The 19,069-nt window shown below is 50.1% G+C and overlaps 1 protein-coding gene across 6 annotated transcripts in view; it reads left to right on the top strand.

The window, feature by feature from the left end:
* The first annotated feature begins 5,926 nt into the window (after window positions 1-5,926).
* FBXO21 (F-box protein 21) overlaps window positions 5,927-19,069 on the top strand; it is a 35,975-nt gene continuing 22,832 nt past the window's right edge. For 3 of the 6 annotated variants that reach the window (XM_024566707.4, XM_024566705.4, XM_024566704.4), the window contains exons 1-6: window positions 5,927-6,193; window positions 7,077-7,212; window positions 9,310-9,404; window positions 14,849-14,970; window positions 17,419-17,565; window positions 17,842-17,978. In XM_024566707.4, coding sequence (XP_024422475.1) covers window positions 5,955-6,193; window positions 7,077-7,212; window positions 9,310-9,404; window positions 14,849-14,970; window positions 17,419-17,565; window positions 17,842-17,978 — 876 coding nt within the window. In that variant the 5' untranslated portion in view covers window positions 5,927-5,954. Of the gene's footprint in view, window positions 6,194-7,076; window positions 7,258-9,309; window positions 9,405-14,848; window positions 14,971-17,418; window positions 17,566-17,841; window positions 17,979-19,069 lie in introns of all 6 variants that reach the window. The other 3 variants (XM_045200757.3, XM_045200758.3, XM_045200756.3) reach the window with 1 other exon arrangement.

Raw genomic sequence — 19,069 nt, 5'->3', positions numbered from 1 at the left:
CCCAGCTGGTGTCGGAGAATTGCTTAGTGGTGTGAGGGAAAAATACCCCTACCTCCTAGTAATACAGGGGTGGGCAAAAGGAGGTTTGCCGCTGTAATAGAAATAGATGATACAATTATTAATAAAGAATAATAGAAGACTAAATTCTGTTTCAGGCACTCATAACTGTAAACCTACTTTTGCCCACCCCAGGAGACTCACAGGTTTTAGGGATTAGAATGGGAACCTGTCTGGGGGCTTCTCTGAGTCCACCCTCTGGCCCTCGAAGACTCTTGTCCACCGCACTCGGGCAGAGCACATTCAGCTCAGCTGAATTTCACTTGGAGGATGAATCCACTCATTCAGTAGGAATACCACCAGCACCTCCTATTGCCAGGCCCTTTTGCAGGCCCTGGAGATGATGAATCAGGACTGCTTCCCCTTCTCCTGGAGGGAGAGAACCCTTCAGCTGGTTGTTAGGTGGTAGTCGAAACACAGCAGGGCAGTGTGACGGGGAAACAGGTGGTCGGGGAAGGCCCTGTCCGTGAGGTGACCCCCGGGACCCTGGAGGAAGGTGAGGAGCATGTACCGGAGTGGGGAGGAGGGGGCTCAGCTGGTCTGAAGAATGTGTCCGCAGGTTGGGCCCTGTCACACCGCCGGGACATTCAGTAAATACCACACATATCTGAGCGAGATTAGACAAGGGCCCTGCTTTCATGGAGGTTAGAATTTTAAGATTTTTTACAAAATACTTTGTTATTTCAAGAGAGAGGGGAAGGGAGGGAGAACGAGAGGGAGAGAAACATCCACCGGTTGCCTCTTGTACACATCCCGACAGGTTACTGAACCCCCCAACCCAGGCATGAGCTCTGACTAGAAATCGAACCAGCAACCTTCTGCTCTGTGGTCGATCCCAACCTGCTGAGCCGCACCGGTCAGGCCTGGAGGTTGCCATTTTGCAGAAAGAGACCCGTTTACCGTGGAGCTAATGAAGCTTCACTTCAGGCCCCTGGCTTGGCAAGACCCCGCCCCAGGTGCCTCTGTTCCCATCCTACATACATGCTCTCCTGTTGACTTAGGAACTCACTAATGGGGTTTCTTTTCTAAACTGGGGCCTCCAAGCAGGACCCACCAAGCCTAGACCTGCCCGTGCTGGTGGGTGAATGCTGTAACCCCCCAATGTGCATGGGAGGGAAGCTCGGGAATGTGTCCTGCGTGAAAGGAAGGGGGCCCCGGGTGGGCTCAAAGACAAAAGCCTGTGGTCAGCAGACAAGGGCTGGAGCTGGGACCTAAAGGGGCGGGGAAGGCAGCCCTCCAGGAGGGCACAGGTGTATTAATGAGCCCCTCAGGTGGGAGGAAGGATCTGGGGAGATGGCCCAGAAGAGGAAGGAGTGTATACAGTATTTATTTGAAAAAGAAGGCAAGCCACCGAAGATGCGGAAAGGAGGTGAAATGGTCTCTCCGGCCAGATGGTGGAGATCTCATGGGAGAGGAATGTTCGTGTCCTGCAGCCAAAGATAAGCAGAGATACACCGATAGTGCACCGAAATGAGTTCTCAGCCTCCTGCCCCGGGAGGAGGGCTCCCAGAGACCCAGGGGAGGGGGCGCAGTCACATGAGGCCAAGAGGGGATTACTCTAGGATTTGGGCTTGTGCTAGATGATTTTAGCAGGTTCTAGAATAGTGGGGGCCAGCTCTCAGCGGAATACGGTTGCTTATTCAGCAAGAGGGTGCTGTGAGAGAGAAATGTTAAAACAGAATGTTCCCTGTGGCCAGAGGGAAAGACCACCATCCTTTCTTTCTCTGTCAGAGCGTTTCCTGGAGCATGTGTGTGTGTGTGTGTGTGTGTGAGAGAGTGTGTCCTGTGTGTGAGAGGCGTGCAAGTCGGTTTTGTGTGTGCTATGATTTTAAATGACGGTCAAACAGACATAACAGACAATGTGCCAGTCAAACTACTTTAAAGAACGCAGCGGACGGCGTTCCCAAGGGCACTCCCAAGGGTGGGCCGCCATCTCCACGATCTCTTTCCAGACCTTTTCACCCTCCTAGACAGAAAGTCTGTCCCCATGAAGCAGTAACTCTGCGTTCCTCTCTGGCTCCCAGCCTCGGGAACCTGGGATGACGTCCTGTTTCTTTGAATTCCCCTAATCGGGACAGATCGTCCACATGGCCTCAGGCAATATCTGTCCTTTCACATCCGGCTTATGTCACTCAGCTTCGTGTCTTCAAGGTCCTTCCACATTGCGGTGGGGGTAGAACCTCCTCCCTTCTTATGGCCGCGTAATAGTCCATGTAGGAAGATACTACAGTTCGAAAATCTTTTTAAAAAATAAATAAAGAAAAAATAAGCCTCTTGCCACTATGACGGCCCAGGACTGTTTTCCTTAAGGGTCTGGGAACCATCACCTTGAAATGAAATTGTGGGGCAACTCGTGTCTCCTTCTCCCTAGACGTGGGAGGGTGGCCAGAGCACCCTGTTTCAAACCTGCCTGTGGTAAAAGTGACAAGTTTTATTATTCCTGGAGACAAAAGCAATTAGGTGGCACCAGGCGTACCCCAATAAGCAGGTAAGCTTAGGGTGAGCTAGAAAAGACTATGTAACAAAGGCATAGTTGGGTCCTCTTACCTGAGGACCAGTCACCATTAATCTTGACCGTGTGTACATAATGCAGTGTGTGGCTGAATACAAATAAGGGTGGGGTTCCTCTCTGTCTTTGCCGTCTCCTTAGCAGGTTACCTGTGATGGTTACCTGTGATGGTACAACACAGTGTGGTTTCATGCTTGTTCAGTAGTCCAGCTGTTCCCCTTTGATAGAGCTGTGGTGAGGAGTTTCTGGATTGGCAGGGCATTTTGTTGTTTTTTTTCCCCAACAACATTTTGATCATCTTTGATCAGAAGACAAAAAAACAGGGGGGCCAGGGTGTCACTGATAAGAAAGCAATGGTCACTCATGAGAACAGCTTACCAACCATCTGTGCAGCTGAGGGGTCTGCCTTCCACGTAACAGGCTGGAAACTGTCCATCGAGGGCCATGGGAGCTGATTTCCACACTCCCCGGGCCAGGGCAGAGGCCAGGGGAACAGTGAGGAGCCACAGGGCAGACGTGGGCTGGGACTGTGGCTGAGGAGACAGAGAGAAGGAGACAGATCTGAGAAACATTAGGAGTGATCTTTTAGAAAAGATAATTGCTCCTCTGTTCCAAATACTGATGCACAGAGAACCTAACTTCCATTGGACATTGGGACATGGATGATGCTTCCCAGCACATGTAAGGTAAACTCCCAGCCCTCTCTCCAGGCCCTGCGGGACCTGACAGAGGTCAGCAGAGTATGTGCGGTGGTTGAGCACAACGCATTCATGATAATACAGCTACTGTTTCATTGTACAGGAAGAGCTATCGTTACCCTCATGTTTATAGGTGAGAAAACCATGGCGTAGAGATGTTAACCTGTGGGGGGGCATTTGCATGGCGAGGTGCCAAGGATGGCGACAAGGTCTGGTCCTAAGCAGAAGCCATTGGGAGGGACAAGATAAGTGGGTGCTGGGGATGTGAGTTCATCCTGGGTAAGTTCGATCCCAGGGGCCAAAGGGAACGTCAGATGACTGGTTGGCTAAGCGAGTCTAGGTCTCAGAGGAGCAGGCTGAACTGAAGAGAGAAATGTGAACACTTTAACTTGCTTTGGATTGTCATTCAAACTGTGGACAGGGGTGGGAAAGTGAAAGAGGGGGACCTGTCGCTGTGCCCTCTGGTCCCCCAACACCTACCCTCAGGGTGAGCTTGCACAGGAGATGGAGAAGGAGCAGCCCTAGGGAGAGGGCGGGGCCACATGGGTCAAGGTGACTCAGGCTTTGGAGAAAAAGCTACCGGGTAAACAACAATGAAGGTCAGTCCAGACAGGGTCCCAGATCTGTGACTCCAAGGCCTCCTCTAAGCTTTCTGTTCTAATGACTGTGGTCGCGGCTACCACGCTAGCATGGGCCCCCGATTCCTGTGTCAAGGCCCCAACCCTCTGTGACAGTATTTGGAGACGGTCTTTAAAGAGATCGTGAGGGTGGGCCCTCACCCCAAAGGTCTGGTGCCCTTATAAGAACAGCAGTTAGGACACAGACACACACACGCACACACACACCATGTAGAGAGACCAGGAAGACAACCATCTGCAAGCCAAGGAGAGAGTCCCCGGAACAAAACCCCAACCCGGGTGGGTGACGCCTTGATCTCAGACTTCTGGCCTCCAGCACTATGAGCAAGTAACTTTCTGTTCAGTGACTCAGTCTGTGGCACTTAGTGATGGCAGCCTCAGCCAACCAATGCAAACAGTAACATGTCTTTAAACAAATGTATTGAGATGAAATTCACATAACATAATGCTGTGCAACCACCACCTCTGCCTAGTTCCGATACCTCTCCATCGCTCCAAGACAAAACCTGTGCCCATTAAGCTTCTCTCCATTCCCCCACAGCACACATTTATCAAGCACTTTCTCTGTGCCAGGCACTGTAGTATTACTACATACTCATGGGCTCATTGGATTCTCTCAACAGCCCCAGGAGGCCAGCATTATTATTATCCCATTGAACAGATGAGAAAGTGGGCCTCAGAAAGGCAAAGTTACTCTAGGCAAACAACTGGTTAGACAATTGCAGTTGACAAGTACTGAGAACCTGCTGTGTGCAGGGCCTGAGCCAGGTAACGGGACATCCAGGCAACCCCAATTCCGAAGTCACTTCTGATCTAGTGGGAAAGACACGTTAAACAATGGTAAATTCAGTAAATGATTACAAGACCTGCAAAATGCTGGGAAGGAACCGTGTCTGATTCTGGGGCTGGGATGAGGGAAGGGAGGCCTGGAGGAAGGGCAGGAGCAGCTAGGAGGAGAGAATGCTGGCACAAACCTCCTGCCAGGAGTGGGAGTAGTACACAGGTGGGAGGAAAGAGAGCAGCCTGGCTGGCATGTGGATACCGAGGCAGAGAATGGCTTCAGACAGGGATGGAGTGGTAGATAGGGTTCTGTCCCTCCACAACAATGTTAGGGCTTTCAGGTTTATTTCTAAGGGCAATAGAGAGCCATGGATGGCTTAACACCATCCATTGAGAGTAACTTTACTAGCTCAACTGTCCCAGGACATTCTGATTTTCCACTTCCAGGCAGGGGGAATTTATTGAGCACTCCATGTACTGAAAACAGCTTGTTCTATGAGGTCCTGAGAGGCGAGGACACTGGCTTACTCACCTCCGTATCTCCAGGGCATACAGTGTTGGGCCTAGCACTCATCTAACCTGGGTTTTTTGGGATTTTTTAAAAAAGATGCAGGCAGCGAAAAGAGAAGGATTCAAATCCAGTCTCTACCACTTTTTGTCTTGGTGACTTTGAACCAGTGATACCCACCGTTATGAGCTTTGTTTTCCTTATCTGTAAAATGGGTATAAATAAGGTACCTATCATGGTGGGCTCAGACGAGGGGTCCTTGAAGACCGTGAGTGAAGTGGTTGGCACAGAACCCACGCAAGAATATTAGGTTTGTTATGATTCCAGCATCTGGTTTACAGCATGGTTAAGTCAGGCGGGTCTGGATTAACGTCTAGGTAGGACAAGGGACTCTGAGCAAGTCTATTTATCTCCCTGAATCCTCAGTTTCCCCATCTGTAACTTGGGGGAGAGTAAGAGTTCATAGGGTTACTGGGAAGGTTCAGTGAGTTCATGCACAGGAAGCGCCATGCACGTATAAGAATGACGAACACTCTTCTTGCTGGTTCACGGCTCCGAGGCCCACAGCCCAGTTGTTTTCCAAAATGCATTTCTTTCCCCTGGCGTCCGTGGAGCGGCGCTCTCAGCAGTAGCCCAGGCGTGCGGGGCTGCGCCCGCGGGCATGGGCGGGGCGACCCTTGCGCCCACCCCCATGAGTCAAGTGGGCGGGGCGAGAAGGGATTTCCCCAGAGCGCGCGCGCAGCGGCCGCAGGTATTCGGACAAGATGGCGGAGGCAGCGGTCGACAGCCCGATGGAGGTGGTGCAAGCTCTGGTGGACGAGGCTATGCCGGACGAGGCGGGCCTCGGCTGCCTGGTGAGCCTGCCCGGCGAACTGCTGGAGTACATCCTGTGCAGCGGCTCGCTGACTGCCACGGACATCCTCCACGTCGGCAGCACCTGCCGGAGGCTGCGGGAGCTGTGCCAGAGTAGCGGGAAGGTGTGGAAGGAGCAGTTCCGGGTGAGGTGAGTCCGCTGCCCCGGCCGCTCGTGCCCTGTTTTGCGCACCCCCGGCCCGGGCCTGGCTAGTCGGAGCCACCGCTTGCCTCCCCGGACGCGCGCGCGGATCCCAGCCCCGATGCCACCCCCGGACCCCTTTCCGTGGACCGACAGACAAAGGCCTCCAGGCCGCTGGCCCCTCAGTCCACACCGCGCGGACCCTCCGGTGCCCGAATTGCGCATCGGGGAGCGCCCAGCAGCTGGGCCCTCACTCACGGGTGACGACGGTAGTATCACAGGCTAGCCCGTTCTGAGCGCTTTCTTTTGTGGCACTCGGTGCTAAAATGTTTACATGGATCCGGGGATGCGGGGATCCCAAAAGCCCTAACGGGAAGCGGGCGCAGCATCCCCTGGTTGTTGGCTGAGAGCACAAATCTCGGTTTGGGACCTGGGATAAATTCTGGCCCCGGCATCCTCGCCATATGACCTTGGGGCAGACTTCTCTTTTTCGAACCTCATTCATCCACTTTGGAGATAATTAGACTTACCTGTGTGGTTATTAAATGAGATGATGTGTCGGGAGCGTTTACACAGGGCCCAGCTCTTAGGAGGCGCCCCATAAATGTTCACTGTCGTTGTCATCACTATCGTTATTATTGCTACAACTGTTCCCATTTCATCGGTGGGGAGTGGAGACACAGCGTTCACATCACAGCTGTGCCAAGGTCACGCGGTGAGCGAGTGCGTGTGTGCCAGGTGGGGGATTTGAACTAGGTCCATCAGCAGGGCCCCTCTGACCACCAAACCGTACCGCTCTCCCTGTTTTCCAAGGCTGCCTTTGATTCGCGTCTGCCCGCTTGCCTGCCTTTGAGTCTCTGTTAAGCCGAGGGGGGTGTTTTTTTCCTCCTAGGTGGCCTTGCCTGATGAACCACTACAGTCCCACCGACTATGTCAATTGGCTGGAGGAGTATAAAGTTCGGCAAAAAGCTGGGGTGGAAGCCCGGAGGATTGTAGCCTCCTTCTCAAAGAGGTTCTTTTCCGAGCACGTAAGGATCTGGCCGTGTAGCTCTCCACGTTCGCCTGGCTTTGGGGTGTGTGTGTGTGAGAGAGTATGTGTGTGAATGGCCCTGGAGGCATTAGCTCATCCAGCTTTTTTTGCTATCTCCCTTTTCAATTGCTCTCATCACAGTCCCTTACTCATTTAGATGGCTGCAAGAGTCATTGTGTCCTTTTCCTGCTCTCTAACCACATGAAGCCATTTGTCCCTGCCAGCTTTACTTTCCTAAAGCCAGGGAGAGAATGGGGGTGGACGGGGAGGGAGGGCCCAGCAGCACAGTGTCCAGGGGATCCAGATCAGTGATATTTCTCCACAAGTGGATCCACCATATTTTGTGCAACCTCCATGTGAGGTGGGGGAGTCATCAGAGATTGAACCCTGCACATTTCCCCCGGTTGTTTTCCCAAAAGGGTTGATGAAATTGATACAGTTCTTCCTCTGCTTTGTAGGTTCCAGCCAGGAGTGAACTGTGTTATTTGTTAAGCTAACAAGATTAGGAGCTATCTGTAAATCAGAATTATTGCTCCCTCAAGTAAATTGTTTTGCATTCATTATCTCTGAAAAGTCCTTTTTTAAATATTGCCGAAATGCATGGGCTTTATTGTGTTTGTTTTTCCTTCCACAAAGTGTTCACAGAAGTTTCTGTATACGGTCCTGAAAACCTTTTGTAACTCTGGAAAATAGTCCATACTCATATTTTAAATGTATTTCTGATAGGGCGAGGCTAGAAATACAGCCATTCTGATTTACTTCATTACCCTGGTTTCCTGTAGATTTGTTCCCATCTTCTAACTTTAATTATTACTACTCATTGGAGTTCATACATTTTAAATGTTTTCAAGGCACTTCAAGTTTTGAACGGGAAAGTTCAGATTTTGAACTTTGGACAAATTTAAACTTACTCTCCTATGGAGAATAAAACCAGATATTCCCTAGTGTAATTCATTTCCATAAATAAATGACCATGGGTATAAGAATGGACAGAATTTATGTTCCACTTTGGACAAGCCATTCGCTGGCTAAAGGCATTCGTGATCACAGATTTTAGATGCTTGTTTAAATGTGTGTGCACGCAGGTATATTTGGGTGCTAGATGTATTTGATGCACTTGGCCATGAGCTACTAGTTTGCAGCCCCTGCGTCTAGTCCAGCTGGTTTTGTGTGCATTTCTAATCATTGCGAATTGTTGTTTTTTCCTTAGCTCCCACTTTCCCTGTGCTACTTATTAGAAATATGTGGAGGGCTTTGAACATAGAGGGCGTATACTTAAGACTGATCTGTGGGTGGGTGATTACTTTGACTCAAGACCCTTGTATTCCTAGGTTCTCTGAGTACATGCAGGTTGACATGAAATCTCCCGTCTCCTTTCAAAAAGAAAAGTGGGAGAAGTGATCGAGTTTTCATCTGAGGGGATCTTAAAGCTCATTGTACCACCATCTCGGTTGACAGAGGGGAAAACATGCTCCGTGGGTTGAGCCGCCCAAAGCACTAGACTCTCTCCGCCCCTTCCCTCCTAGTTGAGTGCAGCATAGATCACATGAAGTAGTTACCATGAATGCAATTTTGTATTTCTTTTTTTTAAAGATTTTATTTACTTATTTTTTAGAGAAGGGGAAGGGAGGGAAAAAGAGAGGGAGAGACATCAGTGTGTGGTTGCGTCTCGTGCTCCCCCTACTGGGGACCAGGCCTACAATCTAGGCATGTGCCCTGACTAGGAATTGAACCAGTGACCCTTTGGTTTGCAGGCCTTCATGCAATCCACTGAGCCACACCAGCCAGGGCCAATTTTGTATTTCTAGTTCTTGTTCCAGAGCTATTTTCCTTCACATTAGACTTCTTGAGTTACCAATTTCTGAAATTTCAGTTTATGAAAATAAAAATTAATGTACAACCAACAAGATCTGAACAAATTATCGTTACTGGGTGTTTTTTTTTCCACCTGTGGTAGGCTGTGTGAGATAGTATGGGATAGCTGCTACCACTTTCATGAAAATAACCGTCTCTCTTGGCAACTTGGATTTGTGTATGAGAGTGATAACAGCAGTATTACTTGTTACTGAGGCCTGTTTGTATGTCTTCTTCGTAGGTCCCTTGTAACGGTTTCAGTGACATTGAGACTCTTGAGGGACCAGAGATATTTTTTGAGGATGAACTGGTGTGTATCCTGAACATGGAAAGCAGGTAAGCCACAGTTATAGCAGGCGTGTGTGTGTGTGTGTGTGTGTGTGTGTGTGTGTGTGTGTGTGTTTTCATAACAACCCCAGGATTAGCTGCTGGAGTTTGTGTGTGGCCGAACCTTGGGGCACGTGTTTCTTTCCAACTATCTCATGTGTTGCTGGAGTTACATTTTGGAAAAAATCTGTCTATAAGGTAAGTGCACCAAGACAACTGATATTTAAAGAAACCATGCGAGAGTGCTTTTGGAAAGAAGAGAATCAGTGTGTATTTGGTCCTACTGTGTGGGTCACCTACTGTGCTCTGGGCATTTGTGTCTGTTACGTCCCTTCGGTCATACAGATTCCCCTTTGTTACCGCCTGTCTTTCTACCACCGCCACATTTGTTTGCCTGCCGTGCACTGAATGCTCATCACATAATCTCTCGGGCATGTCTTAATTTAATGGGCGATGTTTTACAATTTTTGAATTGGGGAGGAAGTAATCTTACTTTGGCCAAGAGCATTGTAGATACTTGGTCGAACCTTTCCTGTATCTCTCCTGATCAAGAAGAACCCGTTATCTCTTGGCTGTTGCTTAAAAACTTTTTGTGACTCATTTTCTGCTCTGCGGGTTAATCACCAGTTTGCCCGAAAGGTGACTCGGCTTCCAGTCACTTACCTGTGAAGGAGATTTTGTGCTCCAAAAGGTCTGGAAACTTTCCTGGCGATGGGAGATAAGAATGCTAGTTTAGCATTTCCGTCAAGAGAGACCATTGTGCAATACCTCGCAGACAGGGCGTGAAGATGTTGTTCTTGTTGTTAAGGAGGGTGAGGACAGAGAAGGACTCATCAGTACAACAACTGTAGGGGAGAGGTAGGATGTGTCACTGTTCTAGGCCTGGGATGAGCTCGGAACCAGAGGTCATTTTTCCCCTTCTGGTTTGGTTTATCTATAAATGAATTGGAGGGTGATCTAAGAGTTAGTATTGTGCAGCCTTGAAAACAAAGCTGGGCTGTCTTTTTTACTCATGTGCACGCACATACGCTTCCACCTGGATAAACGTAATGTCGCGCACACGAGTTCGTTGTCCAGACATGGTCTTCAGCGCAGACTCCTTTTTAGTCTCACTCTCCCGTCCTCCCTACCCCATGTGTACTGGCCCCCCGGCCCCCCCCGTAATCCACGACAACACACTAAGCCGTATTCTTCTGTGCTCGTGCGCACTGGTTGACATATATGGGCACCAAGGGGGGTCATTATTTCACAAAATTATGACCGTAGTAGGTACTTTTCTGTATCTTTTTTGTCATTCAACAGTACCTCACTGAAATCAATCCTGATCAGCTGGTAAAAAATCTAATTCATTCTTTCAATGTCTGCACACGGTTTTGCAGTGTTTACCACAATTTATTTGGCCATCCCCCTGTCGCTGGGTCACCACTTTCATCCCCATTTCTGTGTTACTGTAGAGGGTGACATCACAGTGGTTTCACTTGTCAGGAAGACACTCCTGGCAATGAGCATTCTAGGGCAGACGACGGAATGTTAGTGAAAAGCATAAAGAAGACCATGCTCTTGAGTGAGAAGAATCACCGTCACTGAAAATGTCAGTTCTTCCCAAATTAACACATAAACCTATTGCCGTTTCAGTTAGGGTCCAACAAGAGTTTTGGGAGGGGAGTGTGTGTGTGTGTGTGTGTGTGTGTGTGTGTGTTTTAATTGGATAATGTTGTCACAGGAGAATATATTCACAAGAGCCAGGAAACAACCAATTTGTAAATAATCACAATGGGAAACTCTCATCAGTAGACATTAGAACATGTTACAAAGCTGACTGTAATGAGAACAATACCGTTTGAAGTAAAAATTGACAGCCATGTCCATGGCAGAGGACGCTTTAGAAACAGGTCCCAGCAGAAGAGATGGTCTACTTTCAACTCAGAGGGAAAAGATGGACTAATGAGTGAGTGCAGTTAGACGTGACTGGTTATCCGCCTGGAAGAGAGTAAAACTTGCATCGTAATACAGAAACTAAGCTCCATGATTAAACCCCAATTTTACCACAATGAAAGTCCTTGGAGAAAATAGGAGATTTTGTGCACCCCACTAAGGGAGGCCGCTTTAACCGAGACTGGTAATGCAGAAGCAATAAAAGAGTGTGGACAGGTGGTTTTACAGTTAAAAAAATAAGCTGCTCTATGTCCCAGGAAACCAAAAAGTCAATAGTATTCTTAAAATTTCCAAGAAGAAATTAGAAAATGGACAGGAGGATGACCTTTCCTGAAGAGCAGTCCAAGTGGCTGGCATTGCGTAGACAGACCTTTAAATTCACCCTTCAAAGAAATGTCAAAGAACTGAGAAATTCTGCTTTTTACTTAATCAGATTGGCAAAAAAAAAAAAAAGGCTGAATACGCACAGCCAGTAAACACATACATTATTACAGTCTTTTTAGAAATAAATGTCATAGCTGTGTCACCCCTTGCCCTGGCATATACATTTTAAGCTTAAAACAGGGTTGTTTTTAGATAACAAGGGATATTGTCACATAGTCACATGTAGAAATACTTCGGGGTGCCACTCTTCATCAAAGACCCCATTTGTATTTATTCCTGGCAGATCCTTGTTGTTTGGATATGGAAAACATAGGGAGGAAAAATTCTGTAAATGCTGAAAGCACTGGTCCTTGGGTATTTGAAAACAGTTTTTGTTTGTGGGGTTCTGTGTGTTCTTTAGAAGGAGTACTTCCTGCAGAAAAGATTTAAACAATGTATCGAAAGGGTGCACAGAACCTGAAAAACTGACCCGCATGGCCGACACTGAGACACATTTCAGTAAAACTACTGGATTACTGGACATTAAAGATAGAGAAGTCCTTTGGGCATCCAAGGGGGGGAAAAAAAGAAGTTACTTACAAGGAAAAGAGAATCAGAATATCCTCAGACTTTTCCACGGCACTGCTCAGGGCCAGAGGGAAAAAGTAAACATGCTTGGCATGCTCAGGGATCAGTGCGTCAGCCAGGGATTTTCATATCCAGCCGGACTGACTGCCGGGGTGAAGGCTGCAGACAAACTTACCAGCCTGTAGGAACTTGGGAACTGTGGGGCCCTTCCTGAGAAATGTGCTAGAAAATGAACTTTAAACACCAAATAATCAGAGAGACGTCGACAGGAGAACTAGCAGTGAACATTGAATACGTATTGACTTGTAGAATGACATCCAAGTGACAGTGAGGGTAGTCAGCATTGTGTGTAGTGGCCCTAAACCCTGGCCACGTGGCTGTAACGCAGCGGTTTAAAAAACTGCGCCGGGGACGGGGGCGGGAACAGAAGCAGAATATTGAGCTGTTTTCAGCGGTCATCAAGGCGATGAGAATATTGACCTGGTTATTCTGAAGTTGCTGTGTGTGTGTGTGTGTGTGTGAGAGAGAGAGAGAGATGTGAACTAAAGCAAATAAGTACATTTGACCCTTGAACGACCCAGGCGTGGACTCTGCAGGCCCACTCACACGCAGATTTTTCCCCTTGGCCTTCACAGCTCAGTTCCCTGCACAGTTCAAACCTGTATTTCTCAAGGGTCGGCTCGCAGTTGGGAGCTGTGTAATCGGAGGGAGGGCCAGCCTGAGGCACATGTGGGGTTTTGGCTCCTTGGGCCATTCGTGCCCTTTACCCTTATGTTGTGCAAGGGACTGATGTGACCAGAGAGGCAGGGTTCTTTGCGAGGAAAAGAGGTACAGATACAAAGTGGAAGGAGGTAAAAACTGTGTAGTCGAATTAGAAATTGAAGTGTAAACACATGTGGCACCTCACATTTAAACACGCGTAGGGGCGTGCGTGTTATGTGCACACTCACAGGCGCTGTGCTGCTTCTGTCGCTGAGACGGTCTAAGGCAGTGAGACGGCCGGTAGAAAGGATTGTCTCCAGCGCCCAGAGGGGGTGGAGAGATGGCTGATTGCAGGTCTGGTACAGGAAGCGCCAAAGGTGAGCAGGGAGCATCGGGAAAGCCTGGAACCAGGCAGCAAGGAAAGTACAATGATGCACGTCCTAGCAGTTCAGGGGCACGTCCATCAGTGTGGGCGCCAACTGGCTGAGCTCCGTGAGTTCATGACACTTGACAACTAATCGGTCCCCTTTGGGGGACAATAAGATCCCCAAATTTTATTTTAAAAAGTGGGAAGTGGAAGAATTGGTATTTATCCTGCCTTTATATTATGTTATGCGTTGGGGGACCAAATGGTAGATAAAGGGGAATTATTCTCTAGGGAAAGGATGTTCTAGTCAAGGAACCGAGAGTGTGGAGGCCTCAGGGCACCCCGGCCTGGGCTGGGGCACAGCAGGAACTAAGCAGGGATAGTGGTGACTGAGGCCAGAGGGGCGATGGGGCGAGAGTTTGAAGGCCCCTGAGTGTCGTTGTCGAGCTTGGGCTCTTACCTGGAGTGAGGGGAGAACCTGGGAGGACTTGGGGCGCGGGGGGGGCGGTTTGTGCTGCGCCTCGGCGGGTTAGCTGGAGCGCCGGCTGCTGCATGGAGCATAGACTGAGGGCCAAGGTTTGCAGCTGGAGGCTCGGGGAGGAGGTGCCGCCCTGACACAGGCAGGAGATGGCCGCTTAGATGAGTTAGGGAGCGGGGTTCCCATTGCTGGCAGAACTGGCAGCTCGGGTGGGTGGGCTGCATGTGGCTCACTGGAGAAGGCCAGGAGTCAGGGATGATTCCAGGGTTGGAGCCTCACCGGAGTGACGAGTTGCCTTCGTGGGAGACGAGGATGACTCTGGGAGAGGAAGACTGCTGGGGGCCCACCAGATCCCCAAGTGGGGATGTGGAGGGGCAGTTGGATACACTCACTGGTCTGGAGAGTAGGGGAGCAACCCCATCTGGAAGATGGACTGGGGGTTGTCGGGTGGTAATATTTGAAACCGTGAGACTGGGCGAGATCACCTGGGCCTGGAGTGCAGTGCGGGGCAGCAGAGGGTTCCAGACACCTCTCCCCTCTCCGGAGGCCCACCCAGTTCTGGCTTTCCAGGTTTCTTTCTCATTTCCTTTTAGTAAGTCCGAAGCCAGATAACTCTTGCTGGAATTTCAGCACGACTAGTTGTGTTACGTTACAAGTGCAAAGTCCTGAATTGTGTTGTTCTCTTCCGTAGTCGTGAGCACCGTGTGAGTGTGACCACGTGCAAAGTCCTAAATTGCATTCTCTTCCGTAGTCGTGAGCTCTGTGTGAGCGTGACCACGTGCAAAGTCCTGAATTGTGTTGTTCTCTTCCATAGTCATGAGCACCGTGTGAGCGTGACCACATGCAAAGTCCTGAATTGTGTTGTTCTTTTCCGTAGTCGTGAGCTGTGTGTGAGCGTGACCCAGTTACAGCCGTCTTGTTAAGTAGACTATGTGGGATGATGAGGTTAAGTAAAAAATAAACCACTGGAAGTTTTAGTATCCTATTTCTTACCAATTTATTGATTGTTTTTTGTTCCAGGAAAGCTTTGACCTGGAAGTACTATGCAAAAAAAATCCTTTACTACCTGCGGCAACAGAAAATCTTAAACAATCTCAAGGCTTTTCTTCAGCACTCGGATGACTATGAATCGTATCTCGAAGGTGAGGCTTGAGCAGCGCCATTCCAGTGGGCAGCTAGGCTGTCCCCTGAGCACAGCTGGGGAACCCGTCCTTGACGATCACGCAGGGGGACGGTCAACTGTGCTGCGTGGGCTTCCGGAGGTTGTTGTGTAGGGTCTGGTCATTTCGGTGGGCAAAACTGTTCGAGTTAGAGCCGAAATGTTGTCAAAGCCTTTAGCTGTTGGCTAAAGAGACTGTTTTCTCAAGATGTACCATTGGTACCAATTGAGAGGCTGATATTTTAGCTCATGAGATTCATTTCCTGTTTCTCTAAGCTTTGAAGCGTCACTTCTGAATTAGAACTCAGGTTGTCCGCCTTGGTCTCCGTGTGACCTGGAGCCGGTCCCTTAGCCTCTGGTTAGAGTGTAACGAGGCCGAGGTGTTCCTGTGCGGACACAGTGCGACCTCCTGGCCCTGCCAAGAAGAGAGGGAAGGAAGTTGAGAGGAGAGGACTGGGGAAGGCAGCAGCAGCCTTCTGCTCCCACCCACTGGAACAAGAACAAAATGTGACTTTATTTTTTTCCCAACAATTTAAAATTCCTAGTGTATCCCAGACTCGCCCAGAGTATGTGGTTATGAAATACATGCATCCCCTCTTGCCAGAGGGTCTTCCAGTTCATTCTCCCCTCTCCGTGGCTCTCAGCCCCGTCCCTGCTCTCGCTGCTCCGTGCAGGCCCTCGCCCCTCTCCCCGCAGCGGCTTTCTGAGCAGCTCTCACTTCATGAGCGTCACCCCGCCCTCAAGCCCACCAACATTCCCGTGCCGTGTAGTCGGAACCCGGCCCTTCCCCCACCCTGTGTGAGCCAACGGGGGGGGGGGGGGGGCTGGCCTGCGTCCTGCTTTGTACTCGGTCTCTGCCCGCTTTCAGTGCCCTCCATCAGCAGGCCTTCACCCTGCGCCACGCTCTCCAGAATGCCCGTGGGCTCCAGCCTGCACCCCACAAACACACCCCACTCACCCCCTCATCGTGGTGCCCCCTGTTCTTCGCATTCTCTCTCAAATCCCTCTCACCCTCCAAACGTTCGGTTCAGGTCTCACTCCCATTGAGTTTCTCTGGCCCAGCCACAGACTTGACTCGTCTCAGAACAAACGGGCATCGGCTGCCCAGGCCCAGGGCGCTGTCTCTGTCCCTTGCGTGCAGGCCGTTCTCCAGGTGGCCTCCCTGGTGGTCACTGATTTTCCTGGGTCCCTTGTCCTACGTTGTGATGGCCGTCTACTCCACAGACTCTCAGTTGTATGAACGTCTTAGATCATCCGGATCGAAATAAAATACTCTCAGCACTGGAATCTTCTCGTGGGCATCCTGGGATGGAGAGACATCCCGTCTTACTTATTCCCCAGTCAAGAATAATTTGACAAGCTTTACTTTCTGCCATAGCTTACTATGGAACCGATTCCGCCTTTTTCCCCTCTGAATTATAAAGTGGTAGTATCATTTTCAAGTCACCCATCCAAATCAGTGCTGTAGGCCTGGGGCAGCCATTGGAGTTTTTAGATAGTTGAGGGAATGGAAGCAGGGTCCAGGGTCGGACCCTGGGACTGGCCAGGTAACCTGCCACTGCTGACACAGCCAGGGTGGTGGCATTGGGATGGAATGGGCTTTGAGGTGCGGTAGAAGTTCCTTCCCCACGCAGGTGGAGAAGCCCAGTCCCAGGAAGGCCCAGGAGCCAAGCCCCGGCTAGGGGCGAGACTGGGCCTGGGTTCCGAGTCTCTTGACACCCATTCACCAGCTCCCAGCTCCTGAGGTGTGAGTAGGAGGTCATGATTCTGAGCTGGTTTGAGTCCACTTGAATTTGAAACAACTCTCAGCCTTCCCAACTCAAAATGTCTGACAGCCAAATGGTCGAGGTAGCCCATCGGTGTCTGGTTCAAACATTACCTGAGGCTTCGAGGAGAGGGATTTTCGAGAGGCAGTGTCTCTGGTGCACTTTGCCCAGCCTACCAGCGGCAGAGTCCCTGAGCGTAGCTGTTCGCCTAGTTCGCAAGTACCGTGGTCTCCCGAGTCTGTTCATGGGCTCACCTTTGGGAGGCACAGTTTGTGGAAACTGCCTATCTGTTGTTGAGAGCTTTCAACTGTTTTTTTTTTAAGTTGAAGAACTGGCCCACAACCTCAGGTTTTCAGAGTTGTTGGGTTTTAAACTGTAAGGGAATTAGAGGGACAGAGGAGTAGCTGGAGAGACCTCCTTTGTGGCACTTCCTTCCCTTTGCAACAGAACGTGAGATGTGCTACGCACCACACGGTTTTTTGAGTCTGTGGCCTCTACTTCTCGCTCCTTCTTGGTGTCTTAGTGGCCAGGCCTGACATCCAAGATCCAAAGCTTATCTGGCGGGGTGTTTTAAAGAGCTCTGGCCCCAGGCACCTGGGGTAAATGAAAACTAAGAAGGAAGGGGTAAAATAGGGATTTACTCAGTAGTTCTTGTTTGTGTTCAGGTGCCGTGTTCATTGACCAGTACTGCAACCCCCTGGCCGAAATCACCCTCAAGGACATCCAGGCCCAGTTCGACAACATCGTGGAGCTCGTGCGCAGAACCCTCCGAGGCCTCAACAGCCGCCACCCCAGCCTGACCTTCAAGGCAGGTGTGCATCTGCTCTGGCCCCGCTCCGTGTGCACGGGGGCACCTGGCGTAGTTGGTCTTTCGGAAACCGCAGTGTGTCCGCATTGTGTCACAAAGCAGCCATTCATGACACAGCCACGTGCTCGCCTGGTTGTGTAAAAGACTTCGCACACAGGATTGGGAACACCTAACGGACGTTGCCAGGGCCTGGCTGGCGTCTGCGTGGTGCAGGGTGTTGGGGACCCCGGTCCCAGCGTTAAGTGTGCTTGTGTCCTCAGAGTAGGTCTCTGTGTTTCAGGGCAGTCCCCCATGGTTAGGGAGCTCGACCTCCAGGGCCAGGTGCTGGAAGCCATGAACTATGTCCTCTACGATCAACTGAAGTTCAAGGGGAACCGAATGGATTACTACAATGCCCTGAATTTATACATGCACCAGGTAAATGCGGGTGTGCGAGACAAGTCACAGTTAAGCTCACCTCTTGGTCAGTTGTGCTGTTTCTGAGGGCAAGTACTACGTCTTTCATCACTCGGTGCTTATAAAACTCATCTTCGCCTCTACTGCAAGGATGTCCTGTCGATTTTCGTTTTTGTCTCACCACAAAGTATCCTCTGTCTGAAAACCTGAGACGTGACTTCCTGACCAGAAGTGCGTGTTCCTGTGACTCGGCTTGGTCAGTTGTGTCTTGGGAATGCTAGGCTGCAAAGCGAGTCCAGTCTCTCTGCGCCGGCCCATGGGGAGGCTGGAGGGCCTCCGTGGGCAGCTCTGTCACTGGTGTTTATTTTCTATTTGTGTCCTACTTGGCTCCTTTTTCACATCAGTTCTTTGCTATCTGTGCCATTTGTATTTTCTTTTTCCGCGTCTTACACACTTTCCTGGACGCGGCCTTACACTCTGTCTGTAAGAAGGAGGGTGAGTCTTCGCCTGTGGAGGGCTGGACAGCGGACTGTCTTGGCCTTGGGCCCTGCGCGCTGTCCTTGCCGCTCCGCTCTGCCATCGTAGCTGGGGAGGGGGCACCGACAGCACAAAACAGCGGCCGCGGCTGCGTTCCCGGGGAACTGTACATGTAGACATGGACATTCCAATTCCACGTTCTTTTCATGGGTCACAAAATAGTGTTTTTCTGTTTTTTTAAACACTGAAAAATGTGAAAACTCTCCATACATAGGCCGTTTGAAAACAGGTGATGGGCCAGATTTGGCTGAGGGACTGCAGTTTGCAGACCCCTGGTCTCAGTAAATGAAACGTGTGCCCTGGCTGCTGTGGCTCGGCGGGAGCACTGTCCTGTGAACCAGAGGGTCGCCAGTTCGATGCCTGGTCAGGGCACATGCCTGGGGTGCCTGTCCATTCCCCAGTCTGGGTGCGTATGGGAAGCAACAGATCAGTATTTCTCTCTGTCCCTCTCTCTCTCTCTCTCTCTCTCTCTCTGTCTCCCCTCTCCCTTCCCCTGACTGAAAATCAATGAACATGTCTTTGAATGAGAATTTCAAAGAGAAGTTAAAAGAAATTTAATAAATAAATAAGTAAAA

The sequence above is a fragment of the Desmodus rotundus genome, chromosome 7 (genome assembly GCF_022682495.2).
Source record: "Desmodus rotundus isolate HL8 chromosome 7, HLdesRot8A.1, whole genome shotgun sequence".
NCBI lineage: Eukaryota > Metazoa > Chordata > Mammalia > Chiroptera > Phyllostomidae > Desmodus > Desmodus rotundus.
Note: the sequence above shows the minus strand (reverse complement) of the source record. Positions and strands in the feature narration are given on the sequence as shown.